This window comes from Xiphias gladius, chromosome 13 (assembly GCF_016859285.1).
Source record: "Xiphias gladius isolate SHS-SW01 ecotype Sanya breed wild chromosome 13, ASM1685928v1, whole genome shotgun sequence".
Lineage (NCBI taxonomy): Eukaryota > Metazoa > Chordata > Actinopteri > Istiophoriformes > Xiphiidae > Xiphias > Xiphias gladius.
This window is the reverse complement of record NC_053412.1, coordinates 10,921,963-10,943,644: the sequence shown is the minus strand read 5'-3', so window position 1 is coordinate 10,943,644 and position 21,682 is coordinate 10,921,963. Positions and strand designations below refer to the sequence as shown.

At 41.0% G+C, this 21,682-nt stretch overlaps 1 protein-coding gene across 3 annotated transcripts; it reads right to left on the bottom strand.

The window, feature by feature from the left end:
* Positions 1–9,473: 9,473 nt before the first annotated feature.
* LOC120798099 (cyclin-T2-like) lies at positions 9,474–18,836 on the bottom strand. Of its 3 annotated transcripts, none has more exons than XM_040142131.1 (9): positions 18,622–18,836; positions 17,990–18,071; positions 17,773–17,901; positions 17,184–17,244; positions 16,761–16,823; positions 16,412–16,457; positions 13,393–13,556; positions 11,670–11,740; positions 9,474–11,564 (listed from the first exon to the last, which is right to left on the bottom strand). In XM_040142131.1, the coding sequence occupies exons 1-9, from the start codon at positions 18,777–18,779 to the stop codon at positions 10,500–10,502; spliced, it is 1,839 nt and encodes a 612-aa protein (XP_039998065.1). In that variant the 5' UTR covers positions 18,780–18,836; the 3' UTR covers positions 9,474–10,499. The 3 variants fall into 3 exon arrangements, 2 of the variants coding, with proteins under 2 accessions (XP_039998065.1, XP_039998066.1); XR_005708619.1 differs by lacking the exon at positions 9,474–11,564 and adding an exon at positions 13,180–13,280 and having other exon boundaries at positions 11,691–11,740; XM_040142132.1 differs by lacking the exons at positions 9,474–11,564; positions 11,670–11,740 and adding an exon at positions 12,747–13,280.
* Positions 18,837–21,682: the final 2,846 nt, after the last annotated feature.

Below are 21,682 nucleotides of genomic sequence, written 5' to 3'. Positions count from 1 at the left end.
GAATCTAGCAAAAAATACATTTGATTCCAAAACTTCTGGAATAAGTTTGCAGAGGCCAAGTTTTAACTTGTGTGTATGTTGTTAGGAACAATTTCTTTGCGTGCAAGTTACAAAAAAAAAAAAAGTTGTTGGAGGTTTTCAAGTGCCTTATAGTTAGCAAGTTAGTCCTGGGAAATCAGGAAGGAAGGAGACACCTTTTCTTAGCATCATATACAGTTGTTCACATTCTGTGTAGTTATACTGGCATTTAAAGTTACGCTATCTGCCAAGGCTTTTTAAAGCTATGACGTAGGTTATTGTGAGGCCTTCCCTCCCTCATGCAGTATCATTAGCAAACAGTTAGGCCTATTAATACACTGAAGAACAGTTAGTGTAATTACTGTAACCACAAGTAATGTACCATCTGCCCTCTTCCTTTTTGATATTATGAATAAACAATATTAAAAAATCCTGGGCATCCTCAAATGAGTTTGAAAATGATCTCATTAGCCGTTGCTACATGCAAGTGCTAAAAATACGAGTGAATGAAAATGTGCGGCCAAGTGAAATGCAACCAATCTGTCATCAATCTTTCATCATACTGTATATGTAAATCTGACTTCATACTAATGCAAAGCCAATTATACCTGTGTCACAAATGTCCATTGAATTTTATTGATAAGTACTTTCACAATTGGCTGTTTGAGTGGGTTGCATTTGGCCACTCAACCATGGACATCTTCACACCCACACCACTTTTTCTTTGTATATTCAGTTATGCCAGTTTCTCAATTACTGTGTGAGTGGGCTGGTGCAAAAAAAAAGGGGGAAAGTTGGATATAGCAACATTCACCATCAGCCCACACAGAATTATTCTATGTGATGATATAAATCTTATTTAATTATGTGATAGCAGGCAGGTTTGCCAGCCGTAATGAAAGGAGCGAGGTGTTCAGATATACCTGGAGAGGCGAGAGCTTTTCAGCGAGTTGGACGGTTTAACACACGGCAGGAGCATCAGCACTAATCCCGAGAGTGTAAAAATCAAGTCAACACCGTGCCAGTGTTTATATAAGTCCACAAAGGCAGATAATTTAAGTTTTTGTAAAGGTAGTTTTGAACACATGATATCCTAGATTCATATAAGGTGTAGTAGATAACAAGCAAAAAACTGGTAGCAGCAACTGTAAGCAAGTAACTAACAGGAACTCTGGTGTTCACTGTCTGACAGCAGCTGGATGGTGGGGCTGTGATCCGTTTTGTCATCAGGCAAATGATAGTCAATTGTGACTGGAAGCGAGCTAGTGTGATCAAACTGCGGTCTGTATTGGAGGAGAACAAGAACTCAGGTATGGAGTCTCTACGTCAAAAAATCTCTCAAGACAAGGACAACTTCGCTGACCAAGTCGGTTTAGGACTATTTCTGTGGTCGTGGTAAAGGCCTCAGTTTGCTCCAAATGAACCAGTTTGTGTGGTTTCACATTCCAACACGTCTAAAGGCGAGAGTTGCCCAGAGTTAGATGAGAAGACCTGACTCTCATCTGTGCGCTAAATATGGAGCGAGCAGCCAGTTAGCTCAGCTTAGCATAAAGACTGAACACTTTTGCCATATATTAAGCTAAGCTAATCAGCTGCTGGCTGTAGCTTCATATTTAGCAAACCGACAAAGAGAGTGGTATCAATCTTCTCATCTAACTAGAAAAGGCGGATAAGCATATTTCCCAAAATGCAGAACTAGCGCTATAACCAGGGTTTATTTGCCGTAACCGTGCTCTTTCTGTACCATTAACTACACTGCAGTTGCCATATGCAAATATTGTAGAAAGAATTTGCATTGATTCACTGAACATAATCAGGGGTTTTGCAGGATTTCAACATTCTTGTCTGGCAGTAGGGTGTGTCATAAGGAGGGGCGAGACGTGATGAATCGTATAAGGTAATGGCGTACACTTTCAGTGTCACTCCTTATGGGCATTCATCGGGATTTACACCCAAAACGTTCCTACTTTGTCCGCCATTATATGCCTGGGAAGTCGGCATGATTGTCGGACCGTAGGTTTCAGAAAGTTACGTAATCTCTCAGCCGCAACCCCCCCTGATTCCGACGTTGGAGAGATGCAGGGTGGAGGGGGGTTCCAACAGCGATCAACGACCCGGAAAGCTCTTTGTTTGAGGCTTAAAACTCCTCACACCTTCCCATCTTCCCAAATCTTCTTTACTGAATGATCGTTGTATTTTTTATGCTCCCAGTTTGTGAATAGACAGAAATATCAGGTTCACGGCTGCCGTTTCCTCCTCCGGTTAGTCCTTGTTAGTCCAACACGCACTGACCTCTCCTCTGACCTTTTTATTTTCAACATTTTCTTCCTTCGGCCTTTCTCAAATGTATAAAAAATACATCAAAGCACATATCAAATAAATCATTTTGTTTTGAAAAAGAGATTCATTCTTCTCATTTTCTTGATTAATTTGACTCGCTAATGCGAGCTGCCCACTGTTTTCTCACAACATTAGAAAAACAGCGCTGTCTATTATTTGATCCATGTATCCGTTCACATTTGACTGCAGTACATTTCTCTACATGCCACGCAGCATCATGGTTGTGGCTCTTTAATGGATTAGCTAAGTTCAGAAGAAAGTTTGATAATGTCTGTGGGGAACTTTGCCTTAGCTTAAGAGAAAAAGAAGTATATAGGGAGTAATGAAGATGATACAGCCAGTAAATCCAGCAATCAGACGTATTCAGAGAAATGGAGCAATAAATAAAAGTCCGGCATCTTCGCATGAGGGTTCTGTATTAAGCTTTTGTACATAAATATATCTAGACAGGCTATGCCTCATAAGCTATTCATAGTGTCAGATGTGCTCTAACATCTGTGCTGGAATGAGTGATTGAGTCTTTGTCAAGTTAATGAGAAGCTGATTCAAAAAAAGGAAAACGGAGGTAAGAAAACACGAACACACACCGGAGGAATTATCCGGCAGCAGGTGTCTCTTCGGGATAGTTCTCTCAGACACATAAAGGATTAGCTTTGTTACACCCACACACAGCACGTATAGAAATATATAGATTATATTGTTTTTCCCTATTGTGTAATATATCTTATGAAACTGCAGTAGTTATAGAAGTAAGATACCATTATCATATCTCAAAACCAAAACCAGAGTCAGTATTTTCATCTGTGCTGCTTCATCTTAAAATATCAATAAACCCTTGGCAGCACCCCCACTGCTTCACCCTGCTGCTGCGAAAACCAGATTTCTATGCTCTGTCGACCCAAATCCAGCTTTGGAAAGCCTCAACTCCTACCTTTCCAATTCAGCTTTCTCAATAACCAACTCATCCTCCTCCTCATACTCCCACTCGGCCGCATAATCCATAACGTTTAACGTATAATCGTGCCGATGACACCCAGCTGTATCTCCCACGGAAACCTGATGATCCAAATAGCACTCCTGTCGTGTTCAGTACAGGACGTCCTAGGACTTCTAACAGCTTGACGATAGTCAGTTATTTTAACTGGTCATCCCTCAATCCCACAAAAGCGAACCTGACAATTACTTTGGCAAATTCAGGTCAGCAGAGTTAAGAGCATCCGCTTGTCCTCTGCAGATTTTAAGAAATGTATTCATGCCTTTAAATCATTTTCTTTACTCTCCAGCATCTGCTCATATGATGCAAGGAACATCAAAGCTTTGAACTTTATTTCAATATTTTACCGATCGTTTAGAAATATGAGAGTTCTGACCTGAGTATGTTTCTGCTCTGGACCTTAGTGCTACCTGTGGCTGCTGGCACAAAGCTAGATTCAATACATAAATAGACTTCAGATAGACATCAAAGCTCACTTAGTTGCACAGAGCTGTCTAGTTCTTTGTTATGTATTATGGGCAAATTGCAGCCTTTTTGCCTACTGAGGAGCTTCCTCCAGAACAAGCTGGTCAAGCAAACATAGTCATTTGCTTGTATATTTCCAGGGGGTTACTGAAGTCCATAAAAACTCGTTTTTGTCTCATTTCTCACTTCATAACTTTGGTAGCAAATACCAAACTTTGATCCATGGTTGCCCCTTTTTTTTTTTTATCAGTGATAAGTCAGTGATTGTAGTTCTTTGTTAGGGTTAAGGAAGCTAACGTTTCAAAGAAGAATGAATGAATTGTTACGTCCAGGTGGGGCCGCAGAACAAGCTATGAACACTGCAGCATGAAGCTTGTAGCATGCGTATCAGCTAACACTTGCCTATATATGCATCCAGCAGAAACACATAGCATTAGCATCATTCGGAGTCGTGTTTCTGGCCCCCTGACGAATCTAAGTCCGATATTTTCTCTTTTGAGCTCTGTTTTGCTCTCCCCCAACTCCTGTTGAAATATCTGACTCTTTAGCTGCTAAATGCTCCACTGTGTTCACCGGCAGCGTCCTAACTTGTCAGTCTGTCTGTTTGGTGTGGAGCAGGTAGTGAATAGTCAGTTTAGCAGAGGTTTTTCTCACGGCTGCCTGCTGCGGCTAGAAACTAGGTTGATTAAAGCGGTGAGAGTGAAACAGAGCATTAAAGCTGCAGGCTGTAAAACCAAAACAATGAGCCGAAAGACACTAAAACTCTGTTAAGGCTGAGAGGATCTATAGAGCTGGGTGATAATTTTTTGTGGGTTCCTCACTATGAACAAACCCTTTTCAGATTACACACAGTCCTCTGATTGTTCGTTAATTTAAAAATACAGATGAGTGCGGCTTTAATATTGGCATTGAAATAGGTCAGTATATTAAACCTACACAGAGTGTTAGGCCACCAACAGCTTCAACACTGCTTTGTATAGATACTCTGGAACTTCTGGAAAATCTCCCATGGGTGTTCAGCTGAGTTGAGATTCTGGACTATGAAGCCCATAGTGTGTGATTCATTTCAATTTCAAAATCATTAAATCATTCAGTGAGGCCTTGTGCCCTGTATGGAAGCATGTACAGTCATTTATTTAGGTTTTTCCTGGAGGTTTTTTTAAAAACAAAACAAAAAATGCATACGATTATTGTTGACATTCTTATAAATCCTTTCGGTTGTTGAGGCACTGATGACAGAAGCCATAGCAGAGTATAAACTGAACCATTAGGAGGAAAAATAATTATTAGGGTAGGTATTTTCTTGGTGTTGTGATTGCAGGGTCATTATGCTCTCCCTAATGAAACAAACCAGCAGAGAGCCTCCATCTCGGCTGTAGCCGTTATCATCGCTCTTCAGAGAATATAAAAAGGAAAACACTTCAGCAGCAGGCTAATTAAAACTAGAGAGGTCTGGATGAGGAGGCCAAACAGCCTACACAGGTGGCGGGCACGGCACTGTATATGTGTTTATGTGTGTGTATGCGAGCTACAGTAGCACATCATGTTTATGCATGTCTGTATGTATCTGTATGAGTGTGGGTGTGTGTGAGGCAGCGATTCGCCTTTTTTTTTTTTTTTTTTTTTGGTTTGTTTTTGTCTTTTTTTCTTTATTTGTGTGTGTCAGTGTGGTACATCTGTGAGTGTATGTGAGGCCACAAAGGACAATGTTGAATGTGTTTGTGTGTATTTGAAGCAGTAGTTCCTGTTTGTTTGTGTGTGTCTGTGTGCGTGTGTGTGTGTGTGTGTGTGTGTGTGCGTGCGTGCCAGAGGTGTATGACTGTTCGAGGTGCTTTCCATTCATTTTAATGGCTTCAGCCTCTGCCGCTGTCGCTTCATTCTGCTGCCTCCACCGCTGACAGGAAGGACCTCGCAGCTTTCATCTGACAGGACCCTGCTCAAATAGGCCATTGGTGCACCATAATTAGTTCAAATGTCGAAGCTGGTGAAATATTGATGATTGGGGACGAGTAGGGAGGAAGACATTTCACATCCACTGTGTGTGTGTGTTTTTTTTAGCTGTCTCTTTTTAAAGGACAGCTGGTGCTCTGCGGTTCCCACCACAAACATAAATCTCCGGTGTTCAGGCCATGAGAGGATGCATTTGCATCGGGCGGAGAAATAAACTGGGGTAGTAAAAGGAATAATTACAGATAAAAACTATTAAATAATGTCTTGTTTTTCACGCGTAACAGCTGGCTAAAGACAACGTGGCAGCTTTTTTTTTTTTTTTTTCTTCTACCATGTGAAAAACAGATACCTTAGCACAGGTTGGAGACAAAAAGCAAACCTCACCACGAAGACAGAGGCTAATTTATGCTCCTGCCAATCATTGGATATAATTGCGCTACCATGGCATAATGACAGCCCGGGCCCAGTCATTTTCCCCCTCCGGCTCTATCTCAGGTACTTAGAGGGGTTTCCATCAGCTCCTGATTTTTCAAGAGCGACCTCTCAGACAGGAATGACAATGGACTTTCAATGGCTTATAATTATGCCACTTTCCTGCACAATTTCCTGGGCATCATTTGCATCAAGACTCATACGGGTATAAGTGCGCCGCACGCGGCTCTGCAAAGGCCTTCTGGTCAACTCCGCCGCCGAAATTACCGGGCGCCGTGACTTTTCCTGGACTTTCCCTGAGCCTCTGCCGTCCGACGGTTATCTGAATCTGTTAATAGGATGGATCAGGTCCAACGTCGGTGGCCCTACCAGCTGACACGTGTGTGTTTGTTGTGGCTGAAGACCACAGAGTGTGCAGCGAAGCGCCTTGGGTTCGCGGCACGAGAGGCCGCGTCCTCTCTTGAAGGTTATTCAACACTGCGTCTCCTTTGCTTTTCTTTTCTTTTTTTAAAGGTACCTGTGAAAACAGAGAAAACGTTGCTGGATGTTTGGGCTGTGGGCCCGCCTCGCTGGCATCGAAGGCCAATGGTAATACTGCCATCTAGTGGACGCGAGGCAAAAAAGCAGCGTCGGATCAGAGGGACTTTGTGACATTAGAGAGGGATTTGTGCTGCACACCCAAAACCTGCCATTCCGTGAAAAAATGGCTGATGCTGTCCTTGTCCCACACGAGGAGAAATTCTAATGATGCATCATTTCATCTCGTTAATTTTGCATCCACTCATCTGGGATAACATGAAACAGGAGGCATGACCGGTTCGTTAGGATGTTTTTGAATCATCTTTTAAAGTGTCACTTGATCATCCATTAGTTTGCTGCCTTTGCGGCTGAAACAATCAGGATGATAATAATGGTATTTATGTCTGGGACTTTCTCCCCGCACGCGGCTCTATATGTTCCTGTTCTTTGAGATGTAATTAGAGCTTGGATGGTGTTTTCCTTTCAGATGGCTCTTAATTCCGGGATTTGCTGCTCACAAAAGCCGCGCTCATATCTCTTCCTCCCTGCGGATTTGCGAGCAAGTAGGCGTCTCTTATTCAGCTTGAGAGGCTGCTGAAAATAAATCATCACCCTCCCACCAGTACGCGAGAATGTCCAGATGGTTGAGTTTTCACTGACGTCCTCCTGCTGAATTTCCCCATTGTCTTCCACGCTAAAATTAGAAGGTAATACTTGGTGAAAACGCTGCGTCTGCTCCGAGGGTTCTGGTTAATTATCGGGAACTGGATTTATGTTCCACCCACAAATGAGCCATCGACGCTGTGCTGTGTGAGAGGCCAAACCTTGAAAGCCCCTTGAGGTTTGCTGAAGGGGACCGAATGGCAGATACACTGTCAAATACAGTCTTTCCTGCTTGTTTCTTTTGGAAGAACAAAAGAAAAAGAATTGCCCTTAAGGTCACCCAGCGACTGAAAGACGGTTACATTTTTTTTTCCGCCCAGTTCCAACAATTATTCAGACACAAAATCCTGCAATATGCAAAACTCTAAAAACACCAATCTGAATATCTTGCTCATGCAGCGGTTCAACACGCATTTCCAATCATGCCTCGTTACTTCCATTAACATTACTAATTCAGTAGCACAGCAACCCAACTATTAATCACTTCAGCACTCTATTACCGCTCCTCTGCTTATTGCTGATAATGTGGTCAGTTACTGGACTCAGTATTGTTGGTTAATAGTCTATAAAAATCTATTAATCAATCAGCTATATGTAAGCAGATAGCAGGAAATGGCCATTACGTACTCTATTTTGATGAGAATTTTCTCTGGCGGCGTTTGACAAATGACTGTTTTATCTTCAAATGCAGCAAGGGCTTAAATTCAATGGGGAATAAATCCAGTGTTATGAGGCCGGGATTAAACCATCAGCATGATTTGGCAGTTCTCTTCATTTTTGCGTGCTGTGTGTGTCTGAGGCCAAAATTGGGGGCTTAAATTTTTTGTTGCACGGAGCGCCGGGCTTTTGAAAAGTCAACAGTGAAACTTGAGTCAAGATGATCCCAGGTGCCTCAAGTCGATTTCACGAAGAGATTTGACAGGTGAGGACCTCGCACGGATCTCAGACCAACAGTGAAAAACCTAAGCTTTCAGACACAACTCTATCAACAAAAAAAGTCCAGGGGGTGGGCTATTTGTCGTATCATTTCATACTACCATACATATATACTATTTTTGCTAATGGTAAATGACATATTTAGGTAGGTTAATTGTATCAATGCTGCCACAAAAGGTTATTAAGATCCTATGTTAACTGATAAAAACCGCAGCTCACTCCCCGTAGTCACGAAGAGGTAATGAAAATGGAGAAAGTACTTTGGCACCAAAAAAACAAAACAAAAAAAACTCAAGATCCACTTACTAGCTTTTTCTTCTTCCTATGTGAGATGGCAACTGAGGTGTCATCTGAGCAAACTCCGTCTCCAAGGAAGACTGAGATGTGGTTGAGGCCTCCAGCCGAGCTAGTGAGTGGACCTTTTTTTTTTAAAGTGTTCTTAAGGTGAAGAAACCACAAAATATTCACATTTGAGAAGCTGGAACTGGTGAATTTGTTCTACTTTTTGGATGGAGTTTGTTCAGATGAATGGTGATTTTGAGCTCCCAGAGGACGACCATGAGTTGCGGTTGAAATCCCCAGACCTTGAGTTAAGTTCTTTTAAAACGTACTGACTCCAAGGTCAATTCAGAACTTCCAAGAACTCGATTCATCAACCAGACAATCAACAACAAAAAAATTGTTAGCAATAATTTTGATTATTTGTTTTTTTAAGCAAAAACAGCAAAAATCCACTGGTTCCAGCTTCTCAAATGTAATTATTTTCTGGTGTTCTTAGTCTTTTATGACTGTAAACTGAATATCTTTGGGTTTTGGGTTGTTGGTTGAGGAAAACAAGACATTTGAAGAATGTCCCCCCCGGCTTGGGGTCTGGGTTCCCGTGACTGGCATTTTTCAAAAGTTCTTTCCGTTTTATACACAAAAGATTAAACAAATAATAATGATGTGTTTAGCTGCAGATCTACAACTTGTAATGGAAACCATATCTTTTCAAAAGACAAAGAAAAATGAACATGATCGTGTCCTCAAAGAAAACTCACTGTTTTGAATGTTTTTTTCCCCCCATTAGGTTCAACATCACTTCACGTAAGTGTTTGCCCTCCTCAACCTAATGTAATTAAAAAGTCAGGATTCAAGCCAGACACTTACAAACAGAAAATCTGATGTGTAAAAATCACTTTTACACCTTTATTTGGGCTCCCAATACACAAATCGAGGATATGTTCGTCAATACAGTCTGCTTTAGATCTCATGATACACTGAATGGAGGAAGGTTTGGACTGATGCAATAAACCAACAGTTTTAAATCTGAACTACAGTCCTATATACACAATTTTGTTTTTAGAGATCTGTATTTTCTGATAGTTAATAACATTTATCATACTGAATAGCGATTGACAGGGTACAATCACAAGGCCTTTTTGCAATTTTAGCCGATATATCTTAAATGCACTTTCACAGCAGATGTAACGTAAACTTCATTTTTAGCTCTATAATGAGTCTGCACATTAAATTCCGTTGCGGCCTTGGAGGTCCCAATAAAGAGCAAATAGACAGCAAATGGAGTCGGTCTCACATTTGTATTTGTTTTTTGTAACTATTGATGCACTCTTTGAAAAATAAGCAGACCACGTTTCCTAAGAGAGATACCAGAGTTCTGCCGTCTTCGTCAGCAAATGGACGAGGTGATACATCTCCACAGATACAGGTAATAAACCCAAACAGAGGAAGATTCGTTCTTATATCAAAAAATTTCAAGACCTGAGATTTTAGTGGAACATAATGTCTTAACATACAAAAAAAAACAAAAAAAACCAATAACTGTCTGTAAACTGTCACAATGGCTGCGAAACACTAGCTATTTCTTCCCTTTTGTGACTGAAAACATGCACGTTAAAAATGATAAGGTCAGCTCGCGTTAAAATAACGTTTAAAACTCTTTTTCCAGCCGCATTCTTAAAACTTCTCATGGTTTTTGTTTTTTGTTGCAAGCTAGTAGTACACAGCTCTATGCATATAATTTTACATTTGACAGCTTAACGAGGATCATCAATAATCAGTGTGTAGACACGACTGAGGGCGATGCAGAATTCAGATAACTTAAGACAAATAAATTCATTTTTTAAATTCTATTAAACATGGTAATACCTTATTCTAGACAACACTGGGGACTCTGCGAGGGTTACAAGTTCATTCCTTGGGCACTTAGTAAAGAGTCCAGCATGTCAAAAGTGTCTTTGTAGTCGGTGTGTTGGCCGTTGGACGTCAGCATGCCATTGGTTCCGTCGTGGCCGTGGTGCTCCATCATCCTCTGGCCGCCCTCTGATGAGTAGTGGGACGAGCTCAGGCCTCCTTTGGAGCTCCTGCTGCTCTTGGTCGAGTGGTGGTGGTGGTTGTGGTTGCCGGCGTCAGAGTGAGGCCTCTTTCGAGATGAGCCGGAGGAGCTCCCGTCGTTGCAGTGGCTGCTGGGAGCTCGCAGAGATAGGGAGGTGTTGTCTATCGTCCCTCTATTGTTCCCGCTGAGGGAATATGAGTGCGAGTGTCCGTGTTTGGAGTGGCGGTGGCCACTGTGCTCTTTGTGCTTGTCTTTTCCAGGCAGAGTCCCGCCCTGCTCTGAGCCCCCGTGACGCTCTGATGAAACTTTGATTCTCATTTTAAGCTCCTCGCTAGTGGCGGAGCCGTTCTCGGCGAAGGAAGGAGGTAGCCGAGGCTTTTTAGAACTGGGCTTGTCTCTCCTGCTGTCACCTGATTGGCTGGCCTGCTGTGGCTGGGCGCGTTTCTTGTGGTGGTGAGAGGAGAGAGCTGGAGGAAGTGAGTACATGTCTGTGTTCGGCTCCTCCTTTATGCCGTTCTGCAAGGCCAGCTCCGCCGCATGTTTCTCTCGGTACTTTTCCAAAGTCAAGACTTTCTGCGGCCGTGAAAAAGCCGCGGCGTTCGCACTGAGCTGCTGGTGTTTACTGCTAGACCCGCCTGCAGATTTGTGTTCGTGTTTGACCAGAGTGAAGTCTGAGTGGGGCGGCTGGGAGAACTGGTCGTAGCCGCAGCTCTTTGATTGGTCACTGAGCGGCTGGTAGGAAGCGTACGGGGCTGTGATGGTGTTCAGGGAGGGCATGTCTGTGGGGTCTGATGCAGAGGTGGAGGGGAAGAAGGAGGTGGTGACACCGGGAAGGCTATCTAAGGACGTCCCCTGGAAGGCACTGTCCACTGTTGGGCCCTCCGTCTTTGGCTTCTTAGCTGCCTGAATGGCCTACGAAACAACAGAGAAGCACAATTCGACATTAGATACTGACATTTTACTCATCCTAACCTGTTCCAGTCACGTTCTATTTCCTGATCAGTATTTATGACACACCCTCCAGTTTCGTATCCTCTTCAGCCTGCTGGGCGTCTTCTCCAGGATCTGAAGAAACTCGTGTGTGAGCTCTGAAAACAGTGAAGGCAGCCATGTCAGTGAGCACTGCTCTAGAATGTAGGCTCATTTTTAAACACATAATTCTGACACTTATTTGCTGAAAGCTAAGGATCATGGCTGAGACTGCAACGCAGAGTAGGGGAGACCAGGGACAGCTGCATTATCCTGCTACTTGCACAATCTCACGATATTTGCTTGAAAATTAAAAATTCAAACAAGTATTACTGTCGATATATGTTCCGTCCTGAAATCAGGCTCTAGCATGACAAATGTATTCACAAATGGAGGAATGATTTATGACAAGGCCTCGATGCCATTTATTTTACTGTTTATAAACAAAATAGTCTTTAAAAAAAAAAAACCCCAAAATCTCTCACAATTACAATTTCCTAAATCTCAACCTGATGCCTTCAAATGTCGTTTGTTCAAAAGTCAGTCCAGAACCCTGATATTTAGTTTAACATCATGAGACCGAAAACAGCAGCAATTTCTTACAACTAAGATGGTAATACTAGCAAGTTTGGCATTTTTGATTGGAAAATGTCTGAACTGATTATCAACACAGTTGCCAATTAGTGTTCTGTTGATTTGACTAGTGGTTTCACCTCATTGCCAGTCCTTTGCCTGTTAGTTCCCACTGTGGCCGGAAGGAGGCAGCCTGAAAATTAAAGTGGCAACCTCGAAGATCGTCACTCACCATATGGTGAGAAATGAGCTAACAAACACTGCAAATTGTTTTGGCTAATGTCTCGGGAACCATGAAGTGTAGAACAATAATTCTGGTGTATATGGATTCATTGGATGATGCTGAAGAGAGTAATACAGGCCACACCCATCTGGGTCATAAAAAAAAATTTCCACCGTTTTGAATTTTTTGCTAGACGTACGTTTGACTCCCTCTCCTACATGCTTCATCGAAGCATCACCAAACTTAGTTTATAACACGTTTGGATGATTTGAGATATAGTGTTTTTTCCTGGACTTACTAACAAACTTTTGTATTTTTATTTCATAATAAAAGTCAACTCGTGTTTCACCAGTGAAATGCTTTTAATGTAAAGCTGCAGCAGCAGGAAAGGTTGGGTTTGCATTAGCAGTAACTTAATACAGCATTTTTTCCGGGGATGTCGTCACATACACCCAGTTCGTAAAACTGCAAATATATAGATTTTACAATACTTTCATTAGTGGGCCATAAGCACAATCACCATTATGTTACCTCATTTGGCGATAGATTTAACAGACATTTATTTAAATGAATATCTTTGTGATTTCAGTACATGAAAAACGCTCTGTTCCAATGTAATCCAACCCTAATTACTGCTCTGAAGCACTCTGAAAGAGTCCAAATTCAGTCTCATTAAAATCCAGTGAAGGGAGCAACTCTTTACTTCAACACCAGCAAGACAAAATTAAAAACGATATATGATGATATTTAATTTGCAGATACCTTCAGGTTCGGGATTGGTGTGAGGAAAATAATTTGAGCTATTGGGAAAGTGAAAAACACCCCTCGTCTCCCCTACTTCAGAGCATCAAGCTTTCCTAGGACTATAAAAAAACATTTTTATGATATGATACAATGCACAATACATTAGTTCATGAATGAAAATGAAAATGTCAAGGCCACGAAAAGGATAAACAAGAGGATAGATGCTGTTACCATCCAGCAGCTGTAACGTTACAGTGCGGTCCACGTACTCCCACCAGTGTTTGCCGTCTGTGGACACGGGGATCTCCCAGTTGGACCACTTACATGCCAGGTGGATGCAGACACATGCGACAACTGTGGGCCTGTACTGCAGGCAGAAGGTGGTGAGGTGCAAACTGGAGAAGGAGACAAGAAACACAGGAGAAACATACAACTGTTAGCTGAAGAGGTTTTTACATTTTAGACGGCTTAACAAGGCAATTTTAACATACAATCGAAAATATTAGGATCACCAATCAATCAAACTAACATTATTTCCATGTCACATACACACAGCCTTACCTTATAGAACTGGAACATCTAGAAAACCTATTTTGTTAGGACATGTTCTTAAATGTCTGAATGAGACACACAGTTTCATATGATAATATACACAACCGGTTAAAAGTCTTAGAACAGCCCCATTTTTTTCAGTTTTTATTGAAATTTCAGCAGTTCAAGTCCAGTGAATAAATGGTACAAAGGTAAGTGGTAAACTGCCGATGGTTTAAAAAAAAACCAAAAAAAAAAAAACCCTGTTAAGGTCAGAAAAATAAAAGAAAATTCATGTGAATGTCATAGAAAACGCCTTTTTCAAGGATTACGAAATTGGTTAATCTACAGCTTTCCTGCAGCATTGGAAGTAAACGGAGCCTTGGAAGTTAAGCAAACAGTTTGTACAGATGCCCAGACCATCCCTGCTTCTGTACAAAGGCAGTGTTGGAACAAACAGTGTTACTACACCCTCTGCTGCATTATTAGGACGATAATGTACTGCAGGAAGTAGGACTGTATATTGCTATCAGAATGGTGAGAAAAGGCAAGTAACAGAGGAAGACAGACTGGGTGGTGGCTTCACAAGATGGAAGACCAGCACAGTCTCCAGACCTAGACCCCATGCAGATGCTTTGGGATGAACTGGACAGAAAGTAAAGCAAAGCGACCTACAAGTGCAACACATTTTACTGGAACTCCTGCGAGTGTTAGGACAAACTTTCTGAATAATGTTTCATTTCCGCTGTAGAAAGAACGCCACGCTTGTGTTCGGCTGCTGGATGAGTCAAAAATTTAGATTACAGTTTGGATTTCGGATTCCATTATTCCTCTTAAAAAAAACAACAACTTTTATTTATTATATTATTTCAGAAACCGACATTACACTAAATTTCATTAATGACTGGAGAAATGGAGGCGTTCTTAAACTTTTGATTGGTAGTGTAGAAATGTAGATATATGGAACCTGTGTCAGGCATTATTGCGTTTTGATTTTGTCGTGACGTGGGGAAATTATGAAACATTAAAGTGTTTCTCAGTCTCTTAATGAACATAAAGTATTTTTTCAGGAAATCTCTATGAAAATAATTAAATAAAATATATAAAATACTTGTATTAGTTTAAATTTACTGATGGCAGCACATTTTAACTCTGTCATCACTGAAACTTCACAACAGCACACATGGGAACTTTGAGACTGAGAAACACCGATGCTGGTAGCCAAGACAATGATTAGGCTTTTAATTTTTTTAAGGTTAGTCTCCCCTGCACCCTGAATCCCAAACTACACTGCAAACTGGCTCTCATGTGTTGAACTAAAACATGGGCAGACCTAAAACAGCAGAGATATACAAATCTCAGTTATTTCATATTTGTTATGTTTGATGTCTTGACTGTAAATGGAAGCGGGTCTTCATCCATAGTGCATTAAATATACCACCATCATCTGCTGGGAACTTCAATCTCCCAGACTCACATATCAAACTAGAAGTCTCAAGAAGGTAAAATTAACACCTCAAAAGTCAGTTACTAAAATGAACACAGTAAGCTCAATGAAACCAAAGTCAAAAACATTGTGTATCAAATCTCTGAAGACATTTCTACCGCAGTTGTTTCCGCTTCAAAAGACACTGAACCTAGTGCACACATTTACAAGTGCATTAAGAGAACTTGCCCCACATTACCAAATTAGAAAAACAAAATTAAACTTAAGGCAGAAATAAATAAAATCAACTACAATATAATTATATACCCTGTTCTAGGATCCCCCGTGACATCCCCTCAACTGCAACCCATCTTAATGTCAGTTCATGGTTTCCACTTGCCCTCAGACGGAGGCAAGATGCTATTCATCATTTAACTTAATGTCAAAACATTCTCTCTTTGTTTCTGGCACCGTACAGCACTGCTCTGATGACACATTGTTGGCAGCTAATAATATTTTCTAACTGTTTCATGTCCTTTAATAGTACTACTTACTGACTACTGACTTGACACTGCTAATGATCAAATCTCATGACCACACAGCTACTCATGAACAAGACACGAATGATTTTTGCCAAGTTTGTGCAGTTACGAGTTTGGTGAATCTGACACTGGAAATTCATACGACCGAACCCCACAGAAAAGGTGAGAGAGATTTAAATGAGAATACGAAAATGTTCTTGCATGGGGAAACATTGAACCTAACTTAGACATGTTACACAACAGGTTCTCTTTCTGAAATGTTAATTTAAAAAAAAAGAAAGAAAGAAAAACACTACCCCAAAGAATGCACATTCAGTTTGCAGTATAGTTTGGTGTTCCACTGTTAGCTATTTTGGGGTGAAAAATATGCCAAAAAAAAAAGAAAAAGAAAAATTTAAAAAGAACTGTAAACTATACTTACCAAAACACTCTATAAGTTTAAGAATCTTTAGTGGCAATCTATATTCAGGCTACCATTTCAGTTTTTTTTTTTTAGACATATGCACTCCGTACCAAACAACCTTGAGAGGTAAACAGCACCACTACACTCCACATTGTGCATTCAACCCCTATGTGCCAACACAGAGCCCTTGTACAATACACCGCACACAGCAACCTTGCTGGTACTTCCCACACTGGGGGTTCCCAGGATCCAGGCGCAAACAGGGCGTTGGACACAGGAAGGGGGACCCTGCAGGGCAGGAAGCTATAGTGTGCCATTACAGTGCAATAATGGGAACAGGATAATAACCTGTTGGTAGCCATGAAATAGGAAGTCTGTGCCAAATCCTTGCTTGCTGTAAAAGAAGAAGAAAGTTTATTTTAGATCTGAGTTGATACTTTAAAATAACATTTATATTTTCCCGTTAGCATTTATGCACATTTAAATTAGGCAATAAAATTCATGTAGATATACAGATGACAAGTTTGGTTCCAAAATGGCATCTGCACTGTGATAAAGCTCTTTAACATATGGTAGCACAAAATTGAGCTTTTTAAAAGGGCAGGTGACACAGATATACTGAATAATTTTTGATTTTGAAAAAGAGGCTCTCAAAAAAGTTATTTAAAGTAACAAAAGCAGAGAAAAAAGGTTATACCTCGCACTAGCTGGGAACACCTCACAACATCTGTGTGTGGATGATCAACTGTTATTTCAAAACCTGCAATCAAGATGTTGAATGAAAATGATCAGCCACTGGTGCAAGCACAACATCAAACACCAGGGGAAAGCAGAACTCCACTGTGACAGTGCTTTTTTTGTTGTTGTTGAAGGAACTAGAACAAAAACTTCAAGTGTCGTCCTTTAAATATTTGAAAACACAAACTTCATACACTGAACGTCAACATGCCCATGTGGTACTTTTGTGATTTTTGTTGTTTGCAGTTACTCCTTCTGGGGGAATAACGCTGCTAAAATGACTACCTGCAATAACCAGTAAAGCAGTTCAACACACAGGATAAATGGCACACATCTAACAGCCATGCAATGTCTGCAGCACTGAGGGTTTAATAGCACTCACCCAGTGTTTGCAGCACTACTGTTTCCAGTGCTACAAGCTCTTGTGCCTGCTGCTGGAATGCCTAAAAAAGACAAATCATTGAAGAATTTAAAATCTGCTTCCTAACAACTACAAACAGACAATTCAACTTATCAGCATCCCTTTGGTCCACAATCTGTCCATGTCCCACTGTCATACATGACAAAGAAAAGACGCAAATCCTTACAGTGGAAAAATGGCATATCTGCTTCAATGATGAATCAATTATCAAAATACTTGTATATTAATTTCCTGTCAATCAACCAATCATTGCAGCTCTATGGCAGTTGAAGGTTTTTTTTTTGTATTGCAGTTGAAGCCGTCTTTTCTCCAAACCCTCACAGTGACAAGTTAGTCAGTATAAGGAGCCACCAGCAAATGTGTCAAAAATAATTCATAAAATGATGTTCAATTAAGCAGATATTTTTGGCCACATTGTAAAGCCAGAGATGAATTTTATCATAGCCCGGCATCCATGTAAAACAGATTATCCCACACCAGGTCCAGGCTGAAATGGGAGCAGTAATTTCGCAGAAAAACAAAGTCTACATCTTAGTCATTCTTGACTTACGTTGCTCTTAGTGTCTAGGGTAGGCTCTTGTGGGTTTATGAAGGCATGGGCTATTTTAATGACATGCTCCAGCTTCCTGGGCTGCTCTTCAACTTTAGCTGCCAGGAACAACGTGGTCTGGGAAATGATCTATAAAGAAAAAAAACCTCGGTCAGTTTTCGTAACTGGTATCACCACCAATAATTATGGCATCAGCCAACTCTGCTGTGGTACTTACATTTCTATGGAATTTGGTGAAGGAGTGAATCATATAAAACCTGTGCATATATACTATAGCAGTGTTGATAATCAGTTGAGAGCTGGGTAGGCAGTCAAGGCATAAAACATGGGTAATACGGTAAAATAAATAAATAAACGGAGTAACATTTTTAGTGTAGAAACCTTGGCACATTGGCATCGAGGTACCGTTGAGTGAACAGCTAGCAAAACGTGTACCCTGTAAGTTAAGACCAACCGCAGAATCCAGTCACTAGCATCAACTTCTCGAACGATGCAGGAGCCAATTTGTAGCGTAGTGTTAGGCTTAGATAACACCCGCAGTCAGTATCAGTAATCTTTTATCACTGACATCGTAACAATAGAATCTGCAGTCTAAGAGACAAAACAATAGCTAAGCTAGCACGCAGGCCTCGGCACCTCTAGCAAGCTATAAACGTCTTTTTGACAGAGATAAATGGTCCATCTTGCCAGAGAGGACTCTGTACGTGATAACGAAAGTTTTCAAGTATGTTTCGAGAGTTTAAATATGAATTGGAACAGGCCTTGTCGCTCCAACCCTTCTGTGAGCTAAAGCTAACTTGGGCTAACCCGTCCGTCGGCCAGCTAGCCTTTGCGTTTCAGAAAGGATACACGTTGAGTCTCTGGCCTATATCTTGGATTAAGTTGGCGGCCTGCTGGCGGTAAGAGAGCTCCCTGTCAGCCTCTATTCCGCAGCGTCGAGACGGTGTGTTTTCGAGCTGCTCCCGGGTGAAGAGCCATTTCGTAGAGGGTCCCCGGTGCACCGCCATTACGCTCCCACAGCCAAGCCCGACGGTGTTAGCATCGGGAGGGAGTGGGGCAACGGGGGCACCGGAAGGACGAAATGAGCAGCCGAGGCTAATTGAAAACCGGTGATCCGTTTTCCGAACAGCGCCACCAGCGATCGGTGGTGCAAACAGTCATCTCTCATTGATGCCGTGTCGGGTAACATTTTGTCCACAACAACATATTTTCATTCAGATCTATTAAGTAGATGTATTTAGGACTTTAGCCTGCAGTAACTAAACCCGCCTGTGTCTTCCCTAGTTCTTTCATCAAAGAAAACAAACGAGTTGGGGTTGAAATGTCCGGATTAGCCACTAGAGGTCACAATTGTATTGTGACAAATTATCATTTTGATTTTAATCCTTGACTGTACAGAATATGTTTTCCCCTTTTCTCCTTTTTGTGTATATATTTTATAAGTTGCTTATTAGAGAATGATTGATTTTTTTTTATGTATCCAAATCAAGTCAAGGGAATATAAATAATTTAAAAAAAGAGATATCCAAGTTTTAATAATAATACAATGTCAGAAATGTACAGTGTTAATTTTGATTTTACATACATGAGCCCAATCCTGATAATTAATTAATTATTATTTTATGCTAAATTGGGGCCGTTGATTGTCTGAGTCACTTATAAGTGAGGTAAGTGAGGGTTAAATGTGGGTTATCTAGGTATTAGGGCCGGTCTGCAAACACTACGAACCCACATATATTTCTGCCTACTCATGTTATTTTCCATGTTTAACAGCAGTATGGTCACTTTCTCAGAGTAATACGGGACTGCCAAACCCTGGTGGCATAAATTTTAACATTTTAAAACATTTTTGTTGTGGAGCACTTACACCAACACCACCAAGTGACATGCTACACCAATTAAGAAAGAGTTCAGACTACACTCTGTGCACATTTTCGGCCCTTCAGCCAACTTCAGAGAAGTTTTACCCCTATTACTTTCAGCGTTGGTGCAGGTTGCGTTGCTTAATCCGAACAACCGTGTGATATCTCTCTATTATTTGCCACCAGGTGTCTATAAACTGGCTGGATTCCTGGGGGCAGGCAGAGCGAGGACTGAAGAGTGTCAAGGCATCGGTGTTTGATCGATATGGAACCAGGCCACAACACAGATTATTTTTTCAAATGAGGCTTTACATGCAGAATGAGTACAGAATTGAATCTCAGTGAGGGTAGAGCCCATCTGCTTCAGGTGCCCTAACAAGATAAATGTAGGTAGGTTTAGCTAGATATAACGTGATAACTAACTCTAACCTGGTTAATGTTAACTTAAGCGTGGAATCTGTTTAAGAAATGTCAAAATTTTGAGAGCATTAAGGTTCTGAGGGAGAAAAGTCCCCATGAAAAATCAACTGGCTGACTTGACAGATAAAGAAACTATATTTCAATAATAATAACATCTTTAATTATTATTATTATTACAATTTCTAGTAAAGATACAGGTCTCAAGTCCGTCCAAGTAAAGGGACAAGACACGTTTTGATATGAATATTAAAGGTTGTCTTTTGTGTAGTGTTCTTAGTCTACATGCTTAGCTAGTAGCTCTGTATCTTAGCAACCCGTTACAGGTATCACGTTACTCTTCCCAATGTAATGGGATAATTATTCTAACCCAAGACATAACTCGTCACACCTCACACGCTTGAAAATATCAGATTTGAATTGCCGTTCCCTTCTCCCGCCAATCCCCATCAGTGATTTGGCCTCAGGGGAGGAAAGAACAATGTTTACTTGTGGGTACGACGGCACAGAAATAAATTAAGAGTAGCAAATAAAACGGTGCTCTCGAGGACAGACCGTCGCGTCTGACTTACTAAAACATTTTTTTTTTTTTGTCTCTAAACAGCGGACGTGGCAGGTGAGTAGCGGGTCCCGTCCGTCTGCTCCTCCGTCGGCTCGCTCAATCCACATGGGACAAATGTTTTTTCCTCGCGGGCGCGGAATGCAGAGCGCGCGAGGGGGGGGGCAGCGGCAGCAGCTCTGTTCGGCTCTGGCACGTGCAGAGGGTCTCGTGAGCTCCACCGGGATCAGTAATTAGAGACCAGGTGCGGCTGTTTTACGACATCGCGAATTGGACCCTCTTGTAATTTTTCTTTTCTTTTCCTTTTTTCTTTTGCTTGTCCAGTCTTTGCGCAGCATCTTTTGTCAGGTTTGTGAGCACATACACATACTAGTTCCGGTTACCGCCTTCAAAATAAATACCCCCATTTTTGCTCGAGAAAAACAAACAAACAAACAAAACTTTCACTTGTAAACATTTTTTTCAGTGGTGGAAGAAATATTCGGACCCCTTACTCAGAAGCAAACGTACTAATAGGGCCAAATTTAACTAGCTTAATTACAAACGAAAGTTCTGCATTCAAATTTTTATAAAAAACAAAATTCTGTAGGCCCAACTTTTGAAAGAGAAATTAGCACATTCTTCTTCTTACTGATGAAAAGTAAATGTATCTTTGCTCGACTCAATAGGCTACATTTACTGCTACATCCATAAGTGGTCTGGTATGACCATCAGGCTATAGCTTACGCTGGCTAATGTTAGCAAAATGACAGTGTTCAGCTATAAGATAAATCATTATTTATCTACTGACACATTAATGCGTGAGCAGCATTTTAATGTCATCACCAGGTAGAGCTAACTAACGGCCTTATATCCCATGGGTTAGTTTAATCTATAATAATGTATAATAATTTATATCTTCATCATGTGTTTTGAATGAAGAATTTAATCTGAAATGTAACTAGCAAATATAGCGGAGTAAAAAGTGCAATATTTCCCTCGAAAATGTAGCGCAGTGAAAGTATAAAAGTAGAAATAGGCTTGGCTGCTTAAATAAAGTAGTTCAAATTGTAGGCTACTTATATATTCATTA

Bases quoted from the DNA above. Each gene is read 5' to 3' on its own strand.
- LOC120798099 (XM_040142131.1), bottom strand. From the start codon at position 18,779: ATGGCGGTGCACCGGGGACCCTCTACGAAATGGCTCTTCACCCGGGAG. The intron at 13,557-16,411 runs GTTATTATCCTG...CTCCTTCTCCAG, and splicing joins TATTTCATGGCTACCAACAG to TTTGCACCTCACCACCTTCT. The intron at 11,565-11,669 runs GTGTGTCATAAA...GTTGTTTCGTAG, and splicing joins AGAGGATACGAAACTGGAGG to GCCATTCAGGCAGCTAAGAA.